The sequence below is a fragment of the Ischnura elegans genome, chromosome 9 (genome assembly GCF_921293095.1).
Source record: "Ischnura elegans chromosome 9, ioIscEleg1.1, whole genome shotgun sequence".
NCBI classification, from domain to species: domain Eukaryota; kingdom Metazoa; phylum Arthropoda; class Insecta; order Odonata; family Coenagrionidae; genus Ischnura; species Ischnura elegans.
In genome coordinates, this window is record NC_060254.1 from 110,445,923 (window position 1) to 110,467,375 (window position 21,453).

A 21,453-nucleotide genomic window follows, 5' to 3' on the forward strand; every position below is an offset into this window, starting at 1 on the left:
GATGTAATGTTAAGCCACTATTGAATCATTACACAAAGCGGATGTCGTCATGCTGCTGAAAGTCATGACAAGTCCCTGAAGAAAATTCTTACATAAGAAGAAATTGCCATTCAGATAAAATTAATTAATTTTATAAATTTCTAGCAACCCTTTCATTTCAAGCCATCTATCAGATTTCCTCCACCCAGGGCTTGGTCCAAAATTTACTTGATTAAGAGACATTAAATCATAATTTTTATTATTATCCATAATATTTAATTAGAGGTCCTTTGTATCTGAACGCGGTCGCTTCACCTTGTACACACTGCAGAATAATCAGTCATTCCAGCAGCAGCAACAAAGTGCCTGAGCTATGCTTACAGATACTCTATCAACTTCATCCCAAGTTATAATTTAAAAAATCTGAAGGAAAATTTCATGGTTGGTTCTAATGAGCACTGTCATTTTGAGGTGCATATGCTTGAATTTTTGTAGAACGAATAGTACTCCTCAAACTCAGGGGTACAGCTAGGAAATTAGGCTGGAGGGGGTTTAGGTTCAACTATTAATGGGATGGGTGGGGTAGGGAATACCCACCAGGATAAGCGGTAGGTGCGAGATTAATAAATTGCAGACTTTTAAGATAAATGGTTCATAATTGTGAGTTTTACGGCTTTCTGAGGGATATTTTATTAATCCATACAATATTCTATAAGTAATATGAATCCAATTAAGTAAAATGGATTATACTTTAAAATTTCTCTGAGCTCTGGGGGGGGGGGTTATCCCCCAAACCCCCCTCTTGCTGCGCTACTGCTCAAACTAGCGGATGCTATTTATTTCCTTTGCTTAGGCCCAAAAAAAAATAATCAGGATGTTTTATCATCAAAAATTGTTTCAAAAATCAGTAATCATTATGCCTAAAATTTCCACGGTTATGATGAACCAGTATCCATAGGCTTCTTGTTTCCAATAAACAATAAATAATTGCAAATTTTAAAACTCTAAGGCTATGGCAGTGGAGAATATCACCAAATTTCATACAAACTTCATGACTGAGATCCTAGTCAATCCGCAACTTTTACATTAAAGGCCAATTTGATTAGGAAAAATGGCTTCTTTTGCCCTATATAAGATACATATTGTCTCCTTAAGGATAGGAGAAAATGCACAAGTTAGGGGTTGTTGATGACCCCTGTAATCTAGTTCAAATTTGCTTGGTCAATATACCATGACAACACATCATTTATGCAAGAGGATGAGAAAATTTGTATACTATTCAAACAGAGCATTTTTCCAAAAGAACTATGAAATATGCCTCATGAGGGTTACCATAGCTGCCTTTGCTGCATGAGCGTTGATAGTGTGGTCCATATTCTCATGGTAAAAAGAATTGCACTGCACCTAGTATCCGTTAATAATCCATCTCACATCCTTTTCGTTAACACCACAGTGAGCAATTCTTCCTATCAAGGAATGAGTCTCACTGTACAAGTGAATGTGCCAAAACTCAGTTGATCCACCCATGAAAAATGCGTGGCAACTTTTATAATTTCTTACAATGAAGTTATGAGAAAATGGGTAAAGGACGAAGAATTTTTTTCCCTCTTCCTAGAACTAGATTCTTCCGATACATTGCAATTTCTGATCTCTGTGGACAACCTCATAAAATCATGCCAAACTATTTTTTAGAGATGGACATAAACCATAAATTTAAATAGGGGTGATATTTTCCAGGACTCCTCAACTGAATAAAATGAAAGGCATAGTAATCCAATAATTTTTTTATGCACTTCCTAAGAACAATGGACAAAACACAAAATGTGCATGTACGATCACAAGAAATTTAACACTGAATTGTGTATATATGTACACTTATTCACAAAGGGGAAGTATTCAAATAAAATTTGACAGCCATTTTCAACTCAAAACATTTATAGAAAATAATGGATTAGGAGGAAATATGGATCACTCCATTTAACATCTTTGTTTTGAGTGTTAAGACAGACCAGCCATTAGCATCATGATCATATTTACAAAAAATTTTAGGGAGGCAATGAATTTGAAGGTCAACATTAAATTCAGATGAGTAAATTTGTACAACAATATGTTATTTACATAGTGCATTTACACAAACAAATAAATCAAATTATTTATTCGGCATCCCACCTTTGGAGATCAACTTAATACAAGCAGGAAATCAGGCTTCTCTCCATCACACAGCAGTCAGTAAATTGGTGCTGATATTTTTTTTTTTTTAGTTGCTTAAGGAAGTTTGAATACAAATTGAATTACTATAATACTAACAATTTATTTCAAAGGAACCTCAAACATATCTGCACCATTAGCAATTCATATACCCAGTGTGTGATAATATTGAGTGCCTTATTATAAAATGCAAGGCATTCTGCGAGTGAAAATACCTTTGAGAAACATTCATTAGAAGATGAGTTACAAGAAAATTTCTGGGACAAATTTTCACAGGGATAATTGGAGTCAAAAAATAATTTCCTATATAGGAGTACAATACATCATTAAATGTATGAGAAACCAACTGTTTCAGATTATGACTTTTGGATATGGTCAATAGAGTGGATGACAGAATGTAGAGATCACACAAGAAATTTATGAGCTAGATTCAGAAACAAAGTCCACCAAGTTCATATTTTGAAAATTGTGCCAATAATTTTCTTTCCAAGGACATTTTTACTCAGGAATGTAATATACCCGAAGTTCACCATGGTTGTCACCATGAAATTCCAGAACAGAAAGTCTTGAATAGCGATTCCACTTTTTCATGGCATTCATGAATCAAGTGAAAGACCTCATATGGGAGGCTGCTCCGGAGGTTTCACTTGACTATTCTCTTCCTTACGAAAGTTCTCCTCCTCCTTAGCCTCCGCTTCCTTATTCCGTTCGTTGACCATTGTTTCATTGTTATTCACAGAACTTTCTGAAATGGAGATGAGTACATGGATTAGGTAAATACGTAAGTACACTCACGATACATCATTATAAAAATGATACCTCGCTCAATTCCCTTCAGATTCGTGATTTTAATGTAGTAACACCAGTCATCAGGAGAATGGTAAGCTGTGTGCTTGATTGCTGATTTAAGAGTCAAATTCCATGTGAGGTGAAAATTAAGTGTGAGATGACCCACGGAAAGGAATCCCCCCCCCCTCCCCTTACCTGAACGTGTGATACCTGTGGCTAAGCCTGAGGTGAGCTCTACCCTCACTCATCAAAATCAACCCTCTGGCTGAATCACAGAGTGAGTCAACAGCTTCCATGATACCTACTACATTAATTTTGGGCCTTTTTCAACATTTTTACTGATTCAAATACTCTCATTTTGATTCCAGTGACTTTGATTCCCAAATACTCACTCTCGAATAAATCTAACTCCATTAAAATCTATAGATACTCACAAAATCAAGCAGAAATTCTACATAATGAAATGGTAGCATCTAATTTTCTACAACATACAATTGACTTCAACCCAGATTTCAACATTTCAAAATAGTATTAACGTTAGAAGTGGAGCAAGGTGCAGTCCATAAATGTACTCAAATTTTGGAGGGGTTTTGGACTGGGAATGGAGTAAGTAGAGGTAATGAGAGTGATAAGCAAGGGAAATGTAATCTGCATCTACACCTAAGTATGTACTACCCTGCAAGCCACCTTAATAGGCATGTGACGGGAGGTGCTACGACACTGGCCGTTAAAGAAAGAAAAAGTTAAGATGAGTAACACCCTGTAATCACTAGCAGCAGTTTTTGACGAACTGTTCCACTTTCCTTTGCAAACGTTTTACATATTTAGTTTACAGGGAAAACCTTCAGGGATAATAGTTATTGATTCAGATGCCAAAAATGATGAGGGAGGCAAAATATAGTAGAAGGACAACCTGAGTAAATGAAAAAAGAAGGCACTCTTCCACAACGTTGTTGTGCACCGTACAACGCATTTCAACTATTAGGACATTAGCAGTGTACTTGAGAATAACCAAACGGTCGAAACATGCAGTATCGTACCCAATAAATTTGAGGAAGAGTCGAATCTCCTTTTTCATTATGTAACTCATATATTGAGGTGATAGGTAGGAAGTGTGGAAATGATGCTTTTTTGGCATGTGCAGTGCTCCTCAAGGGAAGTAAGTATGGTAGAGAGGATAACCGTATTTCTCCGAATGTAGTCCTGCTTTGAATATAGGCCCCCCCCCCCCCTAATTTTGAGACTTCAGTTTCGGGAAAAGTTAAAAAATTGTGTTTGAATATAGTCCCCCCCTTTACTTTTACCACAGGCATTTTTGGAAAAAAAGGTGGTACCATATATTCAGACATATACGATAGTTATGCAGAGTGCTTGGCTTCCAACCCAGAGGAGCCAAGTTCAAAAGCAGGGCCACAGTCACCCAATCAGACCCATTGCACGATCTCAGATCTTTCAATTTCTATCTTTGTAGCAGTAACATCGTAACGTTTACTCTTGTTCACATTCACTACGAGCAAGAATGCACCATTTCTGTGCTCTCCGTCCCTCCCTATCTCCTCGGTTTCCCACCTCATAACCACTTCTTCCTCAATCCCTTCCTCTAAACCCTTCAAAATATGCAAACACAGCCTTAAGCCTGAATCACATGATACATACTTGGCCATGCACTGATGTAAGGAAGTAAACGAGTACAGAATTTCCAAGGAAACACCTACAATGATCAAAATGCCCTTGCCTGAATAACTTAATACGTACTTTGGATTTGCAGGGATTTGATTTTGGGTTTGTTGCTATCCTAACATGGAGGGATTTGTTTTTTGCACAATGGAATACATATAAAGTTGATACAATCAAGACTAGTCAGGAATTAAATTAATGGAAACATTTAGTCCACACGACTTCTTTCACTTAATTATAAACAAGGGGCAGTTATAGTATAAATGCTATGATGAGAAAACTAGATTAGCCAACCGTAACTTAGTCTTAGAGGAAGCAAGAATGAAAACTAGGACATGACCAATAATGAGAACAACCATACAATCTAGAGTGCTACCAATGATGCAAGATTTCCAGCAGGCTAGCTCTGTATCACATAACACTGGAGATCCAGTACATATATACTAGCCAGACAGCTTGGTATCATTCTTGGATTTGTTCATGGCCAAGAATCAAGTGATTTAGGTTTAATCACCACTTATGACTTGAACAAATATAAACACTTTAGAGCACTTAGGGTGACAGCATACAAGTCAAAAGCTGAGACCATCACTGAAGGCATTGGAAGGATTAGAGCGCCATTGAAAGATAGGAGGTGAAGATCCTGTCCCGTCCAATGCTAAGTACGTACTTGTTGGTGCTTTCCTAGGCAAAGAAAGGCTTTTCTTTTCAGGCAATACTGGCACTTCCTCACCATCATCTCTTTCACCTCCGTGATTGTCGTCCTGCTCCGCACCCTGCTCACCTGCTAAGACCACCAACAAATGCGACAAATATCAATCAGCATTGAAATAATGAATGCAACCTTATTCAACAGAACATCCGAAAAAATTGCTGTTATCACACATCTCAAACGTATTTTGTATATAATTCAGCATTTTCCCAAGGCTATAAAAAATAGAGCAATATCACAAAAAATTATTATTTAAACTTTTGAAGGACAATTACATATGACCTAATTAAGAGCAAGAGAAGACTGTGAACAGATGCAACATGGCAAGTAAAATTATACTGGCACATCAACACTTGAAAGCCAGAATTTTTATAATGAAAGCATCGACAACAGTGCGCTCTATCAATGCTTTCCCCCTGTTTTGACGGCATAGTACCAAAAACCCTCCTTTTATTCAGCTCATATATCAACTGTTTTCCTACCATATACTTTAATAAAATACTCATGAAGCTCTCACTACCACTGCACATGAAGGATAGATTAATCAAAATTTGTCATTTTTTTTACCGGTTATTATGCTCAAGAATTTTGAGAATTAGCCTTGGTGGTTACTCAATTATCAAGATAAAATTTCCTGACTTCTCCCAGCTACTTTCAAAATTTTCTAACAGTTTTGTAAGATGTATATAATTAAAAAGTACATATTTATTCCTTCACAATTGATAAAAATATGATTAGGTGCTCTGCTGAAGAAAAAACTTAAATTAAACACATTAAAACAATGAAATCAAATGCAAATTTTATAAGCTAAGGACAAGGCCAAACCCAGAAAAAGCTTTTCGCTCAAGATGGTTGACGTACAGAGGGGTTACATCATGAGGGGTTCATTTATAGGGAGGACACTTAAGGCCAAAGCTACATCCCAAACATTTTCGAGATGTCTGAGCCCGTAACTGAGGATCACTACTGCCCTGGTTCAGTAGCATCATTTGAAAGTCATTATATTTCATATGCTAGCAATTTTTGTAAACGTCACAAGGCATAAATAACCTTAAGAAGAATACCAAAGTCATTCCGTGTTAATCTTGAAATTGAATATCTTCATGATAACTCAAATGATTTCCTGACCCCATGAAGGCATCAAAATACCTCCCAGCAAAGGGCTGGACGTCCAAATATTGATGATAGACCTATACCTCAGTGGATTAAAAGATGAAACCATTGGGCTAATTCGACAAACAAAATCTTCACATATCAATTTTTCATTTCCCATAATATTCCAGTCTTCTGGGAAAATGGCCACCCAACTTCTATGAATGAATACTTTCCAGTTAAATTCACATTAACCATCCAATTAGAAGAGAATTTTTTATTACAATATAAGGAATCAAAATTGGTGTGAGGGAAGGCATGTTGCCACGTGAAATGAGGGTGGATTTTCAATGAGACCACAGTGCTAATAAAATCATCATTGAACTGCAATGAAAAGTGTGGATATGAATGGTAAAATAAAAGTTTTACAAGTCATATAATTCAGCACAGTTATTAAATAGTATGACTCCATTAGCCAATGATTACAAGACTGACTCACATTTCTAAAACAAATTTCATTTGCCATTAAAACCTTTTTCTTTATGCCTACCTATGCCCAAATAATTTTCAAAAATAACCCTAGCAGAATATAGTTTTTGGTTTTTTCCCGGCGAACAATTGCAGTAAAGTTTTCTCTGGTTTTGCACCGGGTCAGGCCCTCCATGTCTACTTCCAACTTTTCGATGAACAACTCGCCCATCACCATCAGGGATTCAGGAATCCAATGATTCAATGATCCAATGATTCCTGAATCTCGACATGACAATGGGCAAGTTGTTCATCGAAACGCTGGAAGGAGACATGGAGGACCTGACCCGGTGCAAAACCTGAGAAAACTTTACTGCAACCCTAAAAGGATTAAATAATTGCTAACAAGCATAAAAGAGAAAACAGCCTTTTAAATCGATGGACTCACGAATGGTAGTTTGGTGTTAACACTGGCCTGCAATTATTGGCAACATACTCTACAAGATAACGACAATCTGGCCACTGAGAGTTGTCCGATGACAGACAGAAGGAGTTAGGGGGCAAGGTTGCTATGCAAGAAAGGGAAACGCCCACCTCACATGCAAACAAAAGGGTTCAGTGAAGAAAGAAGCCAGAAGGGATGGCGGGCGTGAAGAAGGACCCAAACGAAGAATTATTTGTTTAGGTGATTCGAAGAAAGGGCTTGTTTTGGTGGCTCAGGCTTGTTTCAGCGCTTCATATGCACGTGACAACGTTGAATGACTAGGCGAGGGTGTGAGGTGCATTTGGGGGACAGCGATTGGCTGGAAACCATGCTGGTGCAGGGCTTTCCACCCCTCCTTTATAATTGTCATCGGACAACTCTCGCCGGTTGGACTATAGTAAGTGCTGTGTAACATACCCCAGAGTCCCACACTCAAATCCAGTTAAAGCTTTTGAACAGCCCCACCTAAAAATCTCTGAGATTTTTTCCTTTCCTTGAGAAATCCTTTCACAATTATAAATCACTGAGGGCCCGCAGAAAAAAGATGGCCCCTTTAAACAGAATGTGAATTCTACACACTGATGGTTCACTCATCGGTGAGGTCTGCTTTTCACTTATGCTTTTCCCACATGAAGCATTCTTGCTGGCAGAATTGATTCCCATGAATATTATGCAACCCTCTAACTTCTAAACTCCAGAAAAAATATAATTTCAAAATCAAGACAGATTTTGTGCCTTACCCCATACATTTGATCTAATAGGGTAGTTTCCTTCATCAAAGAAAACGAAAGGCATTGATTGCGATTCGTTACCCACCATTAGTGTATTCATAATATACAAATTATTTCGTTTTAGAAATACCGGTTTAGACGAATGGCTATGGTCCATTTTTATCCTCATTTGAAAAGGGCCAGATTGGCGCCCATGCGATGCCACTCCACGTGATGTCACAGGGACCTAGTTTCTATACGAGAGGATAGGAGTTATATATCGTCTGAGGTTACCAATGCATGCATGAGGCGCAGAGCTCAGGGAAATATGTCTTAATAATCACTTATTAAAACTGGCTAAGGTCGGAAATTTTTCTTCGTTCGATAAGGTATTAATAATCCTTATTTAAGCCAAGCGCTACCAGCCAGCAGGGTACTCAGCTACCCGCTAGCAGCCTGCGACGTATCAGCGCTCAACTCGCCTCAAGGTCACCTCACAGGGCGGCAGCGGGAACCAGAAATACGCCGCACGGCGGGATTTCCCAGCATTCATACTTACGCGTCGCGTTTTCGCGCGCTTGAAAATTTTCACTTTTCATTTAATCGCGAAAAATAGATATCGTCATTAAAAAATCTAAAAGCGTGAAATACGTACTCCAGGAGTAATAATCTTTCGATTTAGGCAATAAAAAAATAATAGGAAACCACCCTATTCCCCATGAAAAGACCATCTTTCCTTCTCATCTCCAAAATTGGCAACAGATGAAGCCATTGAGTCATGCATGTATTTCCAATATTTCATAGTAAATTCTATTCAGCATTTGGATCCTTTCAAGAATTTCATGAAATGACGTTAACCACATTTGCTTGAGATGGTGAAATTTTATTTTTCTGATAGCTCAAATATTGTTTTTTATTTATTTTATACCTTATTACTATTTCTATTCCATAGCCAGCCTGATTTATCTATTATCAAATACTTAAGTGTTCTGTATTGCATTTTAATGCTAATGCATACATGTTTATGTAATGCTATGGATAAATGGGGCAGCCACTAAAATAAAGAATTGATGTGATCGTATTGATGTCTTGTAATTAATTGAAGAATACCAGAATTTTAGTAAGAGCATTGGAACCATTTCTAAAATCCAACCTCCCCCAACAATAGCCACCTCTTTAAACAAATAGAGACCTTAGCTTATACTTTCTACCAAACTTGAAAATAATTACATGCATGAAAATACAACAAAAGGAGTAGATGAATCATATCTAGAGATCTCATATAATTGGTTTAACCTCAAATGGAAATGTATCAAACTCACCTGTGATTGACATTAATAGTTATGTAGGTTCAGTGGCCCACAAAATATAAGGTCCCAGCAAAATGGTTGAAGAAAATATCCCAACCCTCTCACTGACACTTAGTTAACACAAGACGTGGCTTGGCATTTTTTTATGTATTAATTCCTCTATTTTTTAGGATATCCATTTAAAATTTTGATTTGTCATAATCATTTCACTTTGTCACAGGATTTTTCTTGTCAATTACATACATAGTGGGCACTTGACCGAAGTAGCCTCCAAGACGACAATCATTTCACGCCAACTTAAGTTGTCAAGCAGCCTAAGCAACCTTGAAAATACGCCTACGCAGCACTCAAACAGTATGGATAATGTGCATAGGGTTGAGGATTATGAACAGATGGACTGGCCGAGTAGGTGGAGAGCAAGAACATGAATGAGGGACAGCAGGCCACTGTATGAAAGATGAGCTTAGTGGTAAATTAGCTGAACCAAGCAGGATGCCTCTCTAATTCAAATTGGCTCACACTCTACTTCCAGGGATTCACTTATAAATGGAAAATTTCTCATGTATTTCATTGGCATTAAATTTCCCATGTTTTCCAGGCACACAAAAATGTTTACATTTGAAATCACTGGAATTTCTAAACTACGTCAGGCTCCTGATTGTCCGGCTGCGGTTTATCTGGGTTGCGGATTACCCGTGCATGATTTTCACTCTCGCTCAATTTTTTTCCTCAATTAAAAAAAAATCGGACGACAAATCATCGGAATTACGGCATTAACTTAAGGATACGCCGGGCTGAAAATTTGGGTTAGAATCCCCTTCGTAAAATGGAAGCAAACACGCGCTAGCTGCATTCACGGGAGCACCGCGTTCCTGTTTTCCAAGCCTCGCAGCGAGCGACCACGCTCCTTGATCACGGATAAACGTCGTGCAGCAGTTGCAACCCGGGCAACTTGCGCGAGACGCGACTGCATGGCATGGTGCCTGACAGTGTAGTTTCCGACATTGAATAGTGGTTTTGAAGCATTCGTGCAAACCACTTTTCTGTATCCTTGATCACACAGCCACGGGTGTGTGGTTTTTGATACCATGACGTACATGGATCAGTAGGAATACCAGTACAATCATGTTATCGCCGCTAAAAAGATTGCAAACTGGTGAAGAAAGCTCTCATTGAGTCCGGGAAGCAGTCTAAAAGTAACAGAATAACTGCATTAATAATAATATATTGTATGTTTTAGGTAAATTATGAACATTGCAAGACATTTAAGTGAAAGTTTGGATTACCCGTGTTTTTCCGATTATTCGTGCCGTCCCTCATTAGCCATCATTAGCCCATCAGCGTAATCGGGAGTGTAATGTATTGGGAAAACTTTCCAAATTCTTGAGTCAACCTCTACACTCCAGCTGGCAAGAGTTGTCCGATGACAGTTCAAAAGGAGGGGTGGAGGACCAGCACGATTTGCAGCCAATCACTGTCCCCCAAATGCACCTCTCACCCTCGCCTAATCATACAATGTTGTCACATGCATCTGAAATACTGAAACAAGCTTGAACCACCAAAACCCTTTCTTCGAATTTCCTAAACAAGTGATTCTTCCTCTGCGTCCTTCACACTCGTTGTGCCTTCCGGCTTCTTTCTTCACAGAACCTTTTGTTTACAAGTGACGTAGGCATTCTTAACTGGCAACCTTGCCCCCTAACTCCTTCTGCCTGTCATCGGACAACTCTCGGTGGCCAGACTGTATGTTCTCATGTCTTCCAATACTTTCCATTCTTCATCAAACAGGTACTTTTTGAGAGCCTCTTATGACATTCATATTTCTCACATTGATGACATATGTCACCGGTATTTAATTGACTTCATCAAAACCCCCTTCCACATTCATGACACCTAAAACTTCTCCTAGCAAACAACAGTAGACTCTCGTTAATACGAACAACGTTATTACAAAGTCTTCCATTTTACAAAGCAAATCGTTGGTCCTCACGAAAAGGCTAATCCAATCTATAATAACAGAAACACTATTATGAAATTTTCATTATTACAAACGTTAGTTCCAGTCCCGGGGGTGATAAAGTGAACCTTAGTAAGGACAAGCAATGACATTTATACACCAACAAACGGCATTTTATAACACAAATGGCATTTTTAAAGGTGGATATACACTACGCTACATTATAATCATCGTGCTACATTTAACTTCTCCTTGTGCACTGTATACAAGGATGTCAATTATGGTTCTTTTTTGAGTAGGAGATACTTCAGTATGCACACAACATCATATAATAAGCTTCATTCCCGTGGAATCATGGTGACCGACTCATTACTGCTTGTAAATTTGACGTACTGTTAGTCCTCTTCCTACGCACAATCAATTTACGAACTTTAAGAGACACAAACAGTTGAAAAATACAAGTGTGCCCAAAATTTCAAATTTGGCACCTTTCAAGTTGGCCGATGTGACGCGGTGTGGCATTGAGGAACTCAAACTTTGGGCATCATCTGAATAAAGTATCATTGAATCTGGTGTGAAGACAGGAACTGTTCACCTGCTCTTCCTTACTGCAGACAGCGATTCTTTTTGGCTCCGGCTGCATCGCACGCCCAGCTAGATCAGTTCGTCACAATCGCGAGTTAATGCGCCATTGTGATGCAGTGTTGCATTCTGCAGGATAACCACAGTCCTCGATTCATCATCTTAGAAGCAAGGTCTCAAGGAAAGCGTCTTGTTCGTTTATCGAGGACTTACAGCGTTTATGAAGATCAACCCTCTATTGTGTCATGCCGCATTCTTCTTTTGAGAGAATGAAACAAACGTGCTTGTTTTTATTTACCTACACGAATTTTAATCGTGTATATTATACACTTGATTCTGAAACTATTTCGTAGTGCGGGTTTGAACACGGGATATTGAAGAGACAAGAAATTTTAACGAAATATTTTTTTTTATGATTCCTAAAAGAAACGTTCATACAAACTTCGTTACCTCCGCTTTATCGGTCCTGCGAATATCGTAATAACGAGAGTCTACAATAAATCCCTTGGTTTGTACCAATAATTTTCACCAGACAATAGGTTTTCAACACACTTTTCACATTTTTTCTGGCCTATTCATCACTTCTCCATCATTGGCATTTGGCTACCATTAAAAATTTTACACAATGAAAAAATTAAATTTAAAAAATAAAATAGTTGTAAAATCTATTTGACCTAATTCTAAAGGTTAGCTTGACCTACCCTCAGGAATGTTTTTGTCAGCCAAGTCAACTTTGTTTCTATTTCAGACATGCATCATCCCTCAGTCAAACTTACTAATAAAACATTAAAGCATGAAAATATGTTGAACCCCACTAACAAAGCTCAAGCATTATAGTAAAAGAAATAACAAAATTAGAGAAAATTGAGGAGAGCACAAAATATGTCCAAAGCAAAAAGATACCAAGAGTCAAAGGAAATGATAGGAGATATCCAACATAAAAAAGCAAAGCAAGAAAGCAAAACAAAGATTAAATGTGCCACGGTAATTTATACAAATAAAATTCTGGCTACAAAAAAAATACAAGAATGAACAATGAATAACAAACTCAATACAAACATCAACAATATTGTACACATTCATTTCAACAAAAATAAAGGCACTCAGCTTTAATAACAAAAATACCTATTGAGACTCAACAACTACATAAAAATTAATTTCTTCCCAAGATAAATATACAAACAAAAAGATAAAAAGGGCTTAACTCCACAAAATCAATATGGCAGTAAAGTAAAAAACTCCATTGGCATTCACTTACTAAAAGAAAAGAAATTTCTCCCTTTCCTCTACAATTCACAACACAATTGTAGAAGTAGATAATAGACCTAGACTCTATACTGAGTATGGCATTTCCTCTCAGGTGATGTGATAGGGTAGATATCAAAATAAGTTTATTCATAAACTTCAAAAATGAGTGCAAGATTATTAACCACCACCACTTCAAAAACCACCACCACAACCTCAAAACCAAGAGATACATAACAAGCAAAGAGGAACCATCATAAGAATTAACCATCTTTTATGAGATCAGGACAAAGATAATAATCCACAAAACTTCACCAGAGAAGGTCAAAGGTAAATAATTAATCAGAGTCATGCCACACAAGTACAGCCGGAGATAATTTCATTGGAAACAGATTCAGGCAAACTACGTTTTCCCAGTAAATTCATTTGTAGAGCATCAAATTCCTTTAAAAAATTATTCTCCTTTCAAAATGATTTTGGAGCTGACATTCATTTTTACCTATTCTTTAGCACACTTTTCGTCTGCGTGCAAAATTCAAATAATGGAATAAAAATTATATCAAGAAAATGTATTATTATTTCAATTTGCAGTTAAGCTCATTCTGCAACAATTCCTTAGCATGTCTAGTCTTCATACACAAACATGAATTTCCTTGACAAAATCTGAACATGACTCTAAGGCAACAGAGCTCACACTTGCAGTCAGCTGCTGAGACACCTTTCACCCTGATTACGAGGTCAACTACCACAACTGTTAATTCCACCAAGTTAGATGTCTATAACACAGGATTCAAAACAAAACATCATTACGTCCTGGTAAGGCCATTAAACAAATACAGATATCTTAACTCGACATTCTCACTAAGTAATATTAAATTGATATTATTGGAAGTAAACAAGGAAAATGCCACTGACTGTTTCAGAGAACAAGAAGAACTTGAATGTATGTATTTTGATGGCTTTGAATAGAGGAAATAAATCTCTTGAAAAACAGCAATAACCATTTCTATTCACTGCCCACAAATCATTTCCAGAAAGGTCATGGGAGCTGAGTATGATTTGAAATCACAGAAATGCCAAAAATGCTCTTATGCAAGGCAAAGAGCATTTTTGTAATGATTAAGACAGGAATTACTGTGACTGATAAACTTAGAAATCAATGGGGCTGCTTTACCCTGGGTACTGTCTTTTTTCATTTACAGATATATACTAGGTAGTATCACTATAATGCAATGATAGGATTTCTCTCGTTTGATGGGTAACTCATTACTGAGGATATTATTTATGTAAACATTTATAATACATAGGAATAATACTTTTACTTCACTAGTTCCTAATGATCCAGCGTAGCCAAAATAGTAATAACAAAGTTTTTAATATTATTTCTTTTAGCATATTAATTTATTTTTTCATATTAATTTTTGCAACAACAACACAACAATTCAATTGTGACCGTGTTATCCTCAAACATCCTATGTGAATTGCTGTAAACATTGTGCTCTACAACCATTTTATGCATTGATTTAAATAGTCATTTTTATTCATCATTCCGAAGTGCAATAAAATTAAATGCTTGGTAAAAAATAGTAGTGTTTATGAACTGCTCTATTGTTTTGATTTTTCCAATGACAGCTGCAAATATAAATCACCAAGAAAGATGAAATCTTATACAAACATATAAGATAATAGTAAACTACTACTTTAGCAGTGCTTAATTCATCAGGGTGATTTAGAGTAGGTTAGGTTAGCGATCACTCCAGTAAAGCCACAGACATTTGGATTTCACACATTCTTAGTAGGAGGATGTTTATTCCCATTCTGTAGTCACTAAGAGATAGCCAGCTACATCTAACATGAGAAGGCCTGAGGAAGACAATACAACTATTGTAACAGATGAAGCTGTAGAGTTAGTGATTGCTATTAACAACCAGAATAAACGCAAAGTTCCTTTCCCTAATCCTCCTCAAACCTCTAGAGTTTGAATTCAAAGGGTATTTTCTTCGGCTTAGCTGGCATTTTGGCTGAGAATCCATTGATATTAGGCCTACTTACACTATAAAAAATTCTGAAGAATTGATTAATTCCCATCTCAAGCATGACATTTGAGTTTACAATGTACATTCACTTACCAAGGATGTTAAAACAGAAACAGTTGAAAATTGAAATGATGCAAATAAATATTTTGCAGTAATCAATAAATAAACCTTTGAAATTTGTTTGAGTAGGTCTACTTTTAATCTTCAAATCTCAGCATAAGAGATCTTTAATCTTTTCATAAAATCGGTATTTGAATTTCCTACATGGCTAGCCTTTTTCTGCTATTGAAATCTCATAACAATGTTCACATGACACTAGAGCAATACTCTGGCCAGCAATTTTCTTCACGCACCCGAAGCCCTAGTATCACTTGGAATAGGGTTCACAGCTATAGCAACCCATTATATTGCAGTTTTTTCTCAACCTACTTGTTTTCTGGATAGATACTTGCAATATTATGCTCAGCGTATTCTAATTAACTGACATATCCATATTATATAATTTTAATAGTTACATTGTAGAACTACAGCAGCATTAATTAATATATTCTTTAAAATTATTATAACTACATTCTTAACAACTCAAACAGCACCTATAAAGCCCAGTCAGTAGAGCTAAGACACATGTACCACCTGCAATTCAGAAAGTGTTTTATTCTCAACCCTTTCTAGACGGTGGAGTTCTCACCTTAGCAAAACTGCTGTACTGAGACCCGAGAGATTCTTCCGTCCCCTCCATATGGAGCATTTTTGCAGGAAATTTGTGAAGAAGGACGTGTCGCTGATAATCACACACTCTCAGCACCAAGCTTTTTCGACCCCTCATAGTGGAGACTCCGCATTATCTCAGACTCCGAGGGTAGTTGGGTTCCCTCGTTTCAGGGTTTGTAAACCTACCAGTGGCATTGGTTCGCGGTCAATCATGCTTTGTTTATACGTATTACCTATATGGATAATTGTTGCCTGAACGTAAATTGCAGACTTCAAATTGTACTCCTCGTTTTATTCTGAGAATTGCCAAATTTTGAACTAAGCTCTACCGTCAATATTAACTCATTTAATGCATCAACAATTTCCATGTTGATGTTTATTCTGAAATCGAGATATAAGTTAATACATATTCATCATAGAATTTTGTCTAAAAATGGTAAATGCTGCTCAAAAGACAAATAATTCAATTCTTATTTTATATTTTTTGAGAAAGGAACAAATATTTATTTCGCAAAATGATTGGATAAAAAATTGTATGACCCTTACCGCTAACAAAGAGGGGTTATATAAGAGGGGTCTGGGTGCCTGCTCCTGGATTTCGAGGGTAAAGTTTAAGCCCTGCAGTGCTGGGTTCCGAAACAAAGACACCCCGGACTGTCATAAATGGGGGAGAGCTAGGAAATGTGTATATTCAGCATTCGTTCACCTGGTAAGGAAAATCTCCCATGAATATTTGCGGCTGTCATCTCCCGGGTCAAGAAACATCCTGACATATAATTTCGTCTTCAGTAGGGAATTGGTCAATCAATCCTCTCGTAAACAAGGACCCTTCTCCTCATCATCTCCTCCCTTATTCATATCATTTTAATACCTAGAGTCATGCTCCACCATTTTGTCAAGCCATGTCCCTAGCAAGGACTATCTTCCCTACTCAGTTCCACCTGTTTCGTGATATACAGGTTATTTAGTATAGAACTGATTTTATTGAGAGATAATGATTTTAGAAATTACCATATTACCATAAACAAAGAGGAATTCCAATAATGTAAGGGTAGAAAGTGTCTAGTATGTTCTTCTTTCCATGGAACAGCAGTTTCTTTTCTAGCCATCAAACAAAAAATAGTCCAATTCAATTGTTTATCACAATTTATGGGCAAAACATGATCTGCAAAAAAGATCCCATCCCTGCCGAGTATCAAGTGAGAAGGATTACCAAAGGCACTGAGTTTTTAAAGAAAGTGTAGATTGATTGAGTTTGGAGGAGGAAAAAAGCAGAGAGGAAATAAGATCGGCCCCCCACCCACGTACCTTGGAGGTGCGAGACACTGAAACGCGGTGAAGGGCGGGGGGCATTTGGAGGGTCTAACACAATTATTGACCCCTCGTGAAATAGCATTCCCTCCAATCCTTTGACATGGACATCAACTAATGGTTCTCTCTCCAATTGGCTCCTCCTCTGGACTTTTAAATGGAAAATTAAAGTACGTTTTCATTTCACATCATTAGAATTCTTTGTTTAATTTAACAAAACCACTTACTCCTATATCCACTCTTTTTTTATTTTGACTGACTCTGGTTTACAAGGTTCAAAATGGCATCACCTGCTCAAACCTATAAACCTATGGTTGGTCAAAATAATATGAGCGTGAAAATAGGACAAAATGATTTCATTACGTTAAATAACAACAACTTCCACAGAATTACTTTGGAAACTGTATCTTTTATCCAAAATTCTTTGTTTGTTAAAACAGGATGGCCACTCAATCATTAAAAAATTCAATTCCCTCCCTTGTCAAGACTTAAATAATCGTTAAGCCAACTTTCTGGAGAGCTGGATAATATGTACTTAATAATGGAATATTCATCCTTGAAGGAGATAAAACAGTGATAAATGAAGTGCAGTTATATTACACCTTTGGGCAATATTATGACGTAAAAATAAATTTCAGCAGTTTAGATGCAGCAAATAAATGACAGGCTCAGGATCAGATGTTAGATTACCAAAGATATAAGTAAGCTTTACCAGAATTAGGAAAAATTACAATTGGACTTCAATAGCAATGGCGACATTACCAGATTTCCCTGTGAATTTCCTTGACATACTTGACTTGAATTTTCCAGGAAGAGTGGCCATCCTATCAATTAAAAGTCAATATTTCCCAGCAACCAAAAAAATGCCTTTAAATAAGATTTACTACTAGCTGCTTAAAGTTTCTATGCCTTTTCATTTTGTTTAGTTTAATTTGATAAAAATGATTTATGATGCATATCAACAATATTTAAGTTTATATATGACCTATTGAGGGTTTAGAAAATTGTTAGCAACAAAAATGCTAGATCCTAATGTAATAGAAATTGAAATATATGTACAGGAAATTGGGATTAATCAATATAATCTGAAACCTATTGGTCCATATAGAATGCCACGCGAATGAATGAATGACAAATAAGCCTAATGATCCTCAATCTTGCCATTGAAGACACATAGGAAGTAAGAAATATTGGGGTGCAGTATGTACAGCAAAAATCACTGTTCACATGGTCCCCACTTAGATTTATATTAACAGAAAGTTCAGCTTTTGTTTCATTAAAATCAACTGAGACATTCACTCTAAAACTAACTGATAACAACTTATTCATGAAAATTGTCTGCAGTATTGGTTGAATATGTCAATATGAGAGACCTTCGAGACTGGAAATGGCATTCAAGACAGAATAATGTAATGACAGCATTCACTTCAGCCAGAGGATTTTTGAAGTATTTATGCTACAGAATACGGAAAATAAGAAACTAAGAAGTAAAATTGCTAGCAATTTCAGTACCATTATTAACAGATGACGCCAGTGCTTTGGGAGTTAGCTTTTCCTCCTTCAGAGAGCTCAGTTTCACTTTCACCTGCAAATCATAGTGAAAGAAATTAGAAAAAAGAAGCAATTCCAAGCCTATAAAACATTCCTATAAATTATATATAACAGGCACTCACAGCATCTAGTTCTGACTTTAACTTAGATATTTCTTGATCCTTTTCATCTACTTTGCTGCTATACTTATCCTTCTCAATTTTTAAAGAAGCTATGGTCCCATCTTTGGCTATATCAAGCTTCTTCAACGACTCCTAAAATATAAAATAAGCTATTATCAAAGGGATTTAAGATATAAACAACGAGTGAGTTACCATATCACGATAGAGTTTAGCCTAAACGTAGTTATATCACTATGAAATTACCAGTTCGCTTCCACACATAGCCGCCGCATTTTGAGCATCACCTGCATTTTTCATCTGAGTTTTCAGTTCCACATCCTTTTGAGATTCTTGAGTTTTCATATTATTAACCTCAACCTTCATTTTCTCCAGTCTCACTTTCACTTGTGCAAGTTCGTCTTCCGTATTCTTCAGACGATTGTCCAAGACCATTCTGAGTTGTAAACATTGCTCTCTCTGGTCCGAACTAAGGAAGAGAATATATATGCATCCATTCATGCAATATTATAAATATAATACATACTCTGGAGCTCATCCTGAAGAACGAAAATATGAAACGTGATTGCTTTTACCTAAGTTTAAATTTTTCCCCGAGATCTTCCAATTGCCTAATTAAGTCATTGTTTTGAGTGGCCAATGACCACCACTGAACAGTAGAAATAAGGCATACTAAAAGAAGACCGCCAAATAAGAACGGTGGATATCTTCCATAATTCCCTCGCATTTGTTCTATACCCATCTCACACACAAGAAACAGTAATAAAAACAACTCCAATTAACTTGGATTCCATTGCGGATTGCGATATTCACTTTTTCGTATCCACGTTTAACGAGGGAATTCAAAAAAATTAACATCCTATTTAAATCTAAACCCGTAAACCGTAGGGTATATGATCGTTGTCTAAACCAACCAAGAAAAACGAAAAAACCGCTAGATGTATGTATTTATTATACTATCTCCAATGAAATTGAACTGCGAGGGTAATGGGATAAAAATCTAATTCAGCAAATTAGGAGATCGTATTTCATACTTTAATTCTCATTATGAAATACACAATACATTATACAATTCATTGCAAATATGCATTATACAATGATTAACTCAAATATAATAATAACCCTTTTTAAATGAGTGCATACGAAATCTCTTCCTTAGTTCGAGATGATTCAGACGTGGCACTGGGCACTCCAATATTTGACCCCTAATAAATCAATTGTGGTTTTATTAAATTTCCTGGGGTAGTTATTTATCTTTTATTGAAGCTTATTCCAAAACTCAAGTTGATCCTTGCCAGGGGCGCAGCTTGGAATTAAGGCTGGGGGGGGGGGGGATTTAGGTGCAATTAATACCGGGCGTATGGGGGTATGATATACCCAACAGGATAAGCAGTATAGGTGCGAGGTTAATAAATTGCGGAATTTTTATATAAATGGTTCAAAATGGTGACTTTTACGGCTTTCTGAGGGATATTTTATTGATCCTTACACTATTCTATTAGTAATATCAATCCAATTGAGTAAAATGGATTAAACTTCAAAATTTCTCTGAGCTCTGGGGGGATTTTAACCACCAAAACCCTCCCCTCCCTGCACCCCCAGTATAAAACTGGTGAAACTGGAGCGTGTCATTTGAGTGAATTCAAAAAACTCTCATCCTAATTGCTACCATAATAAGATCTTTAGAAACAAGAAGAATTTTGAGAGTTATAGTTGTAAAAGAATGTGAGTCATAATCACTCACATCCTTTTCCTTGGGCTACAACTTTATCACGGTGGAAAGGCTGGTGTGTTCCCATGATCCTTAGAGCCGTACTGGTAGGATTAATTTGCTATTATCATCAATAGGGCCACCCACACCTCGTAGGTTGAGGAGTAGGAGCCAGACAGAAAGTAGTCCATAATATGGTGTCATGTTAATAATACTTTTAGAATGGAGGTGGGAAATCCTACCAACTATCTCTTCCCTGAAAAAAAGGAATACAATCTATTGAATGAACCTTGGAAACTTTTCAAAAGGTACCTGCCTGCAAAGGGCAAGATGGCAAATTTGGAGAGAAAATTCCTTTGTTCGCATTTCCAAAATTCATTCCAGGGCATCGTTTTATTTAATTCCCCTCTGCAAGTTTTGTTATCTGTAGGTCACTGCTTACAAATTCTCATCTGCAATTCCATTACAAGAATTTCCTCTTCATGATTCTCCTCCAGAATGGTGATCAACTGATTCGGCCTCACTTTTTATTGTTTAGTGAATTTTAAGTTTTTTAAGCATTTTAGAAGAGTCATATGATCAACATTAGAACCCTTATCACTTGAATCTCGATATCTGGACACACTGGGGAAAATTGACTAGCCTGACACATTTTTCCTCACATCTGTAACGAATTCTTGGGGGGGGCCCGGCCCCCCTCAGGCCCCTTGGAGTCCGCGCCACTGATTCTGGTAGTTTAATGATGGATGATTTAAGGATGTTCAGGACAAATAGTGTCATCAAGTGACTTTTCACCCTCTT

The 21,453-nt window shown here is 36.9% G+C and overlaps 1 protein-coding gene across 4 annotated transcripts; it reads right to left on the reverse strand.

The window, feature by feature from the left end:
• Window positions 1-1,748: 1,748 nt before the first annotated feature.
• Window positions 1,749-19,746, reverse strand: LOC124165125. 4 transcript variants are annotated; one of them, XM_046542427.1, is made up of 7 exons: window positions 19,517-19,746; window positions 19,188-19,410; window positions 18,945-19,076; window positions 18,784-18,856; window positions 17,269-17,421; window positions 5,324-5,437; window positions 1,749-2,932 (listed from the first exon to the last, which is right to left on the reverse strand). In XM_046542427.1, exons 1-7 carry the CDS (start codon window positions 19,681-19,683, stop codon window positions 2,805-2,807), a joined length of 990 nt encoding a protein of 329 aa, XP_046398383.1. In that variant the 5' UTR covers window positions 19,684-19,746; the 3' UTR covers window positions 1,749-2,804. The 4 variants fall into 4 exon arrangements, with proteins under 4 accessions (XP_046398383.1, XP_046398382.1, XP_046398385.1 ...); XM_046542426.1 differs by having other exon boundaries at window positions 5,324-5,440; XM_046542429.1 differs by lacking the exon at window positions 17,269-17,421 and having other exon boundaries at window positions 19,517-19,744.
• Between the last annotated feature and the right edge of the window lie 1,707 nt (window positions 19,747-21,453).

Coding starts and splice junctions, on each gene's coding strand:
- LOC124165125 (XM_046542426.1), bottom strand. CDS start 19,683: ATGGGTATAGAACAAATGCGAGGGAATTATGGAAGATATCCACCGTTC. Junction 18,857..18,944: donor TAAAGTCAGAACTAGATGCT/GTGAGTGCCTGT, acceptor TATGATTTGCAG/GTGAAAGTGAAACTGAGCTC. Junction 17,422..18,783: donor GGCGTCATCTGTTAATAATG/GTACTGAAATTG, acceptor TCCATTTAAAAG/TCCAGAGGAGGAGCCAATTG.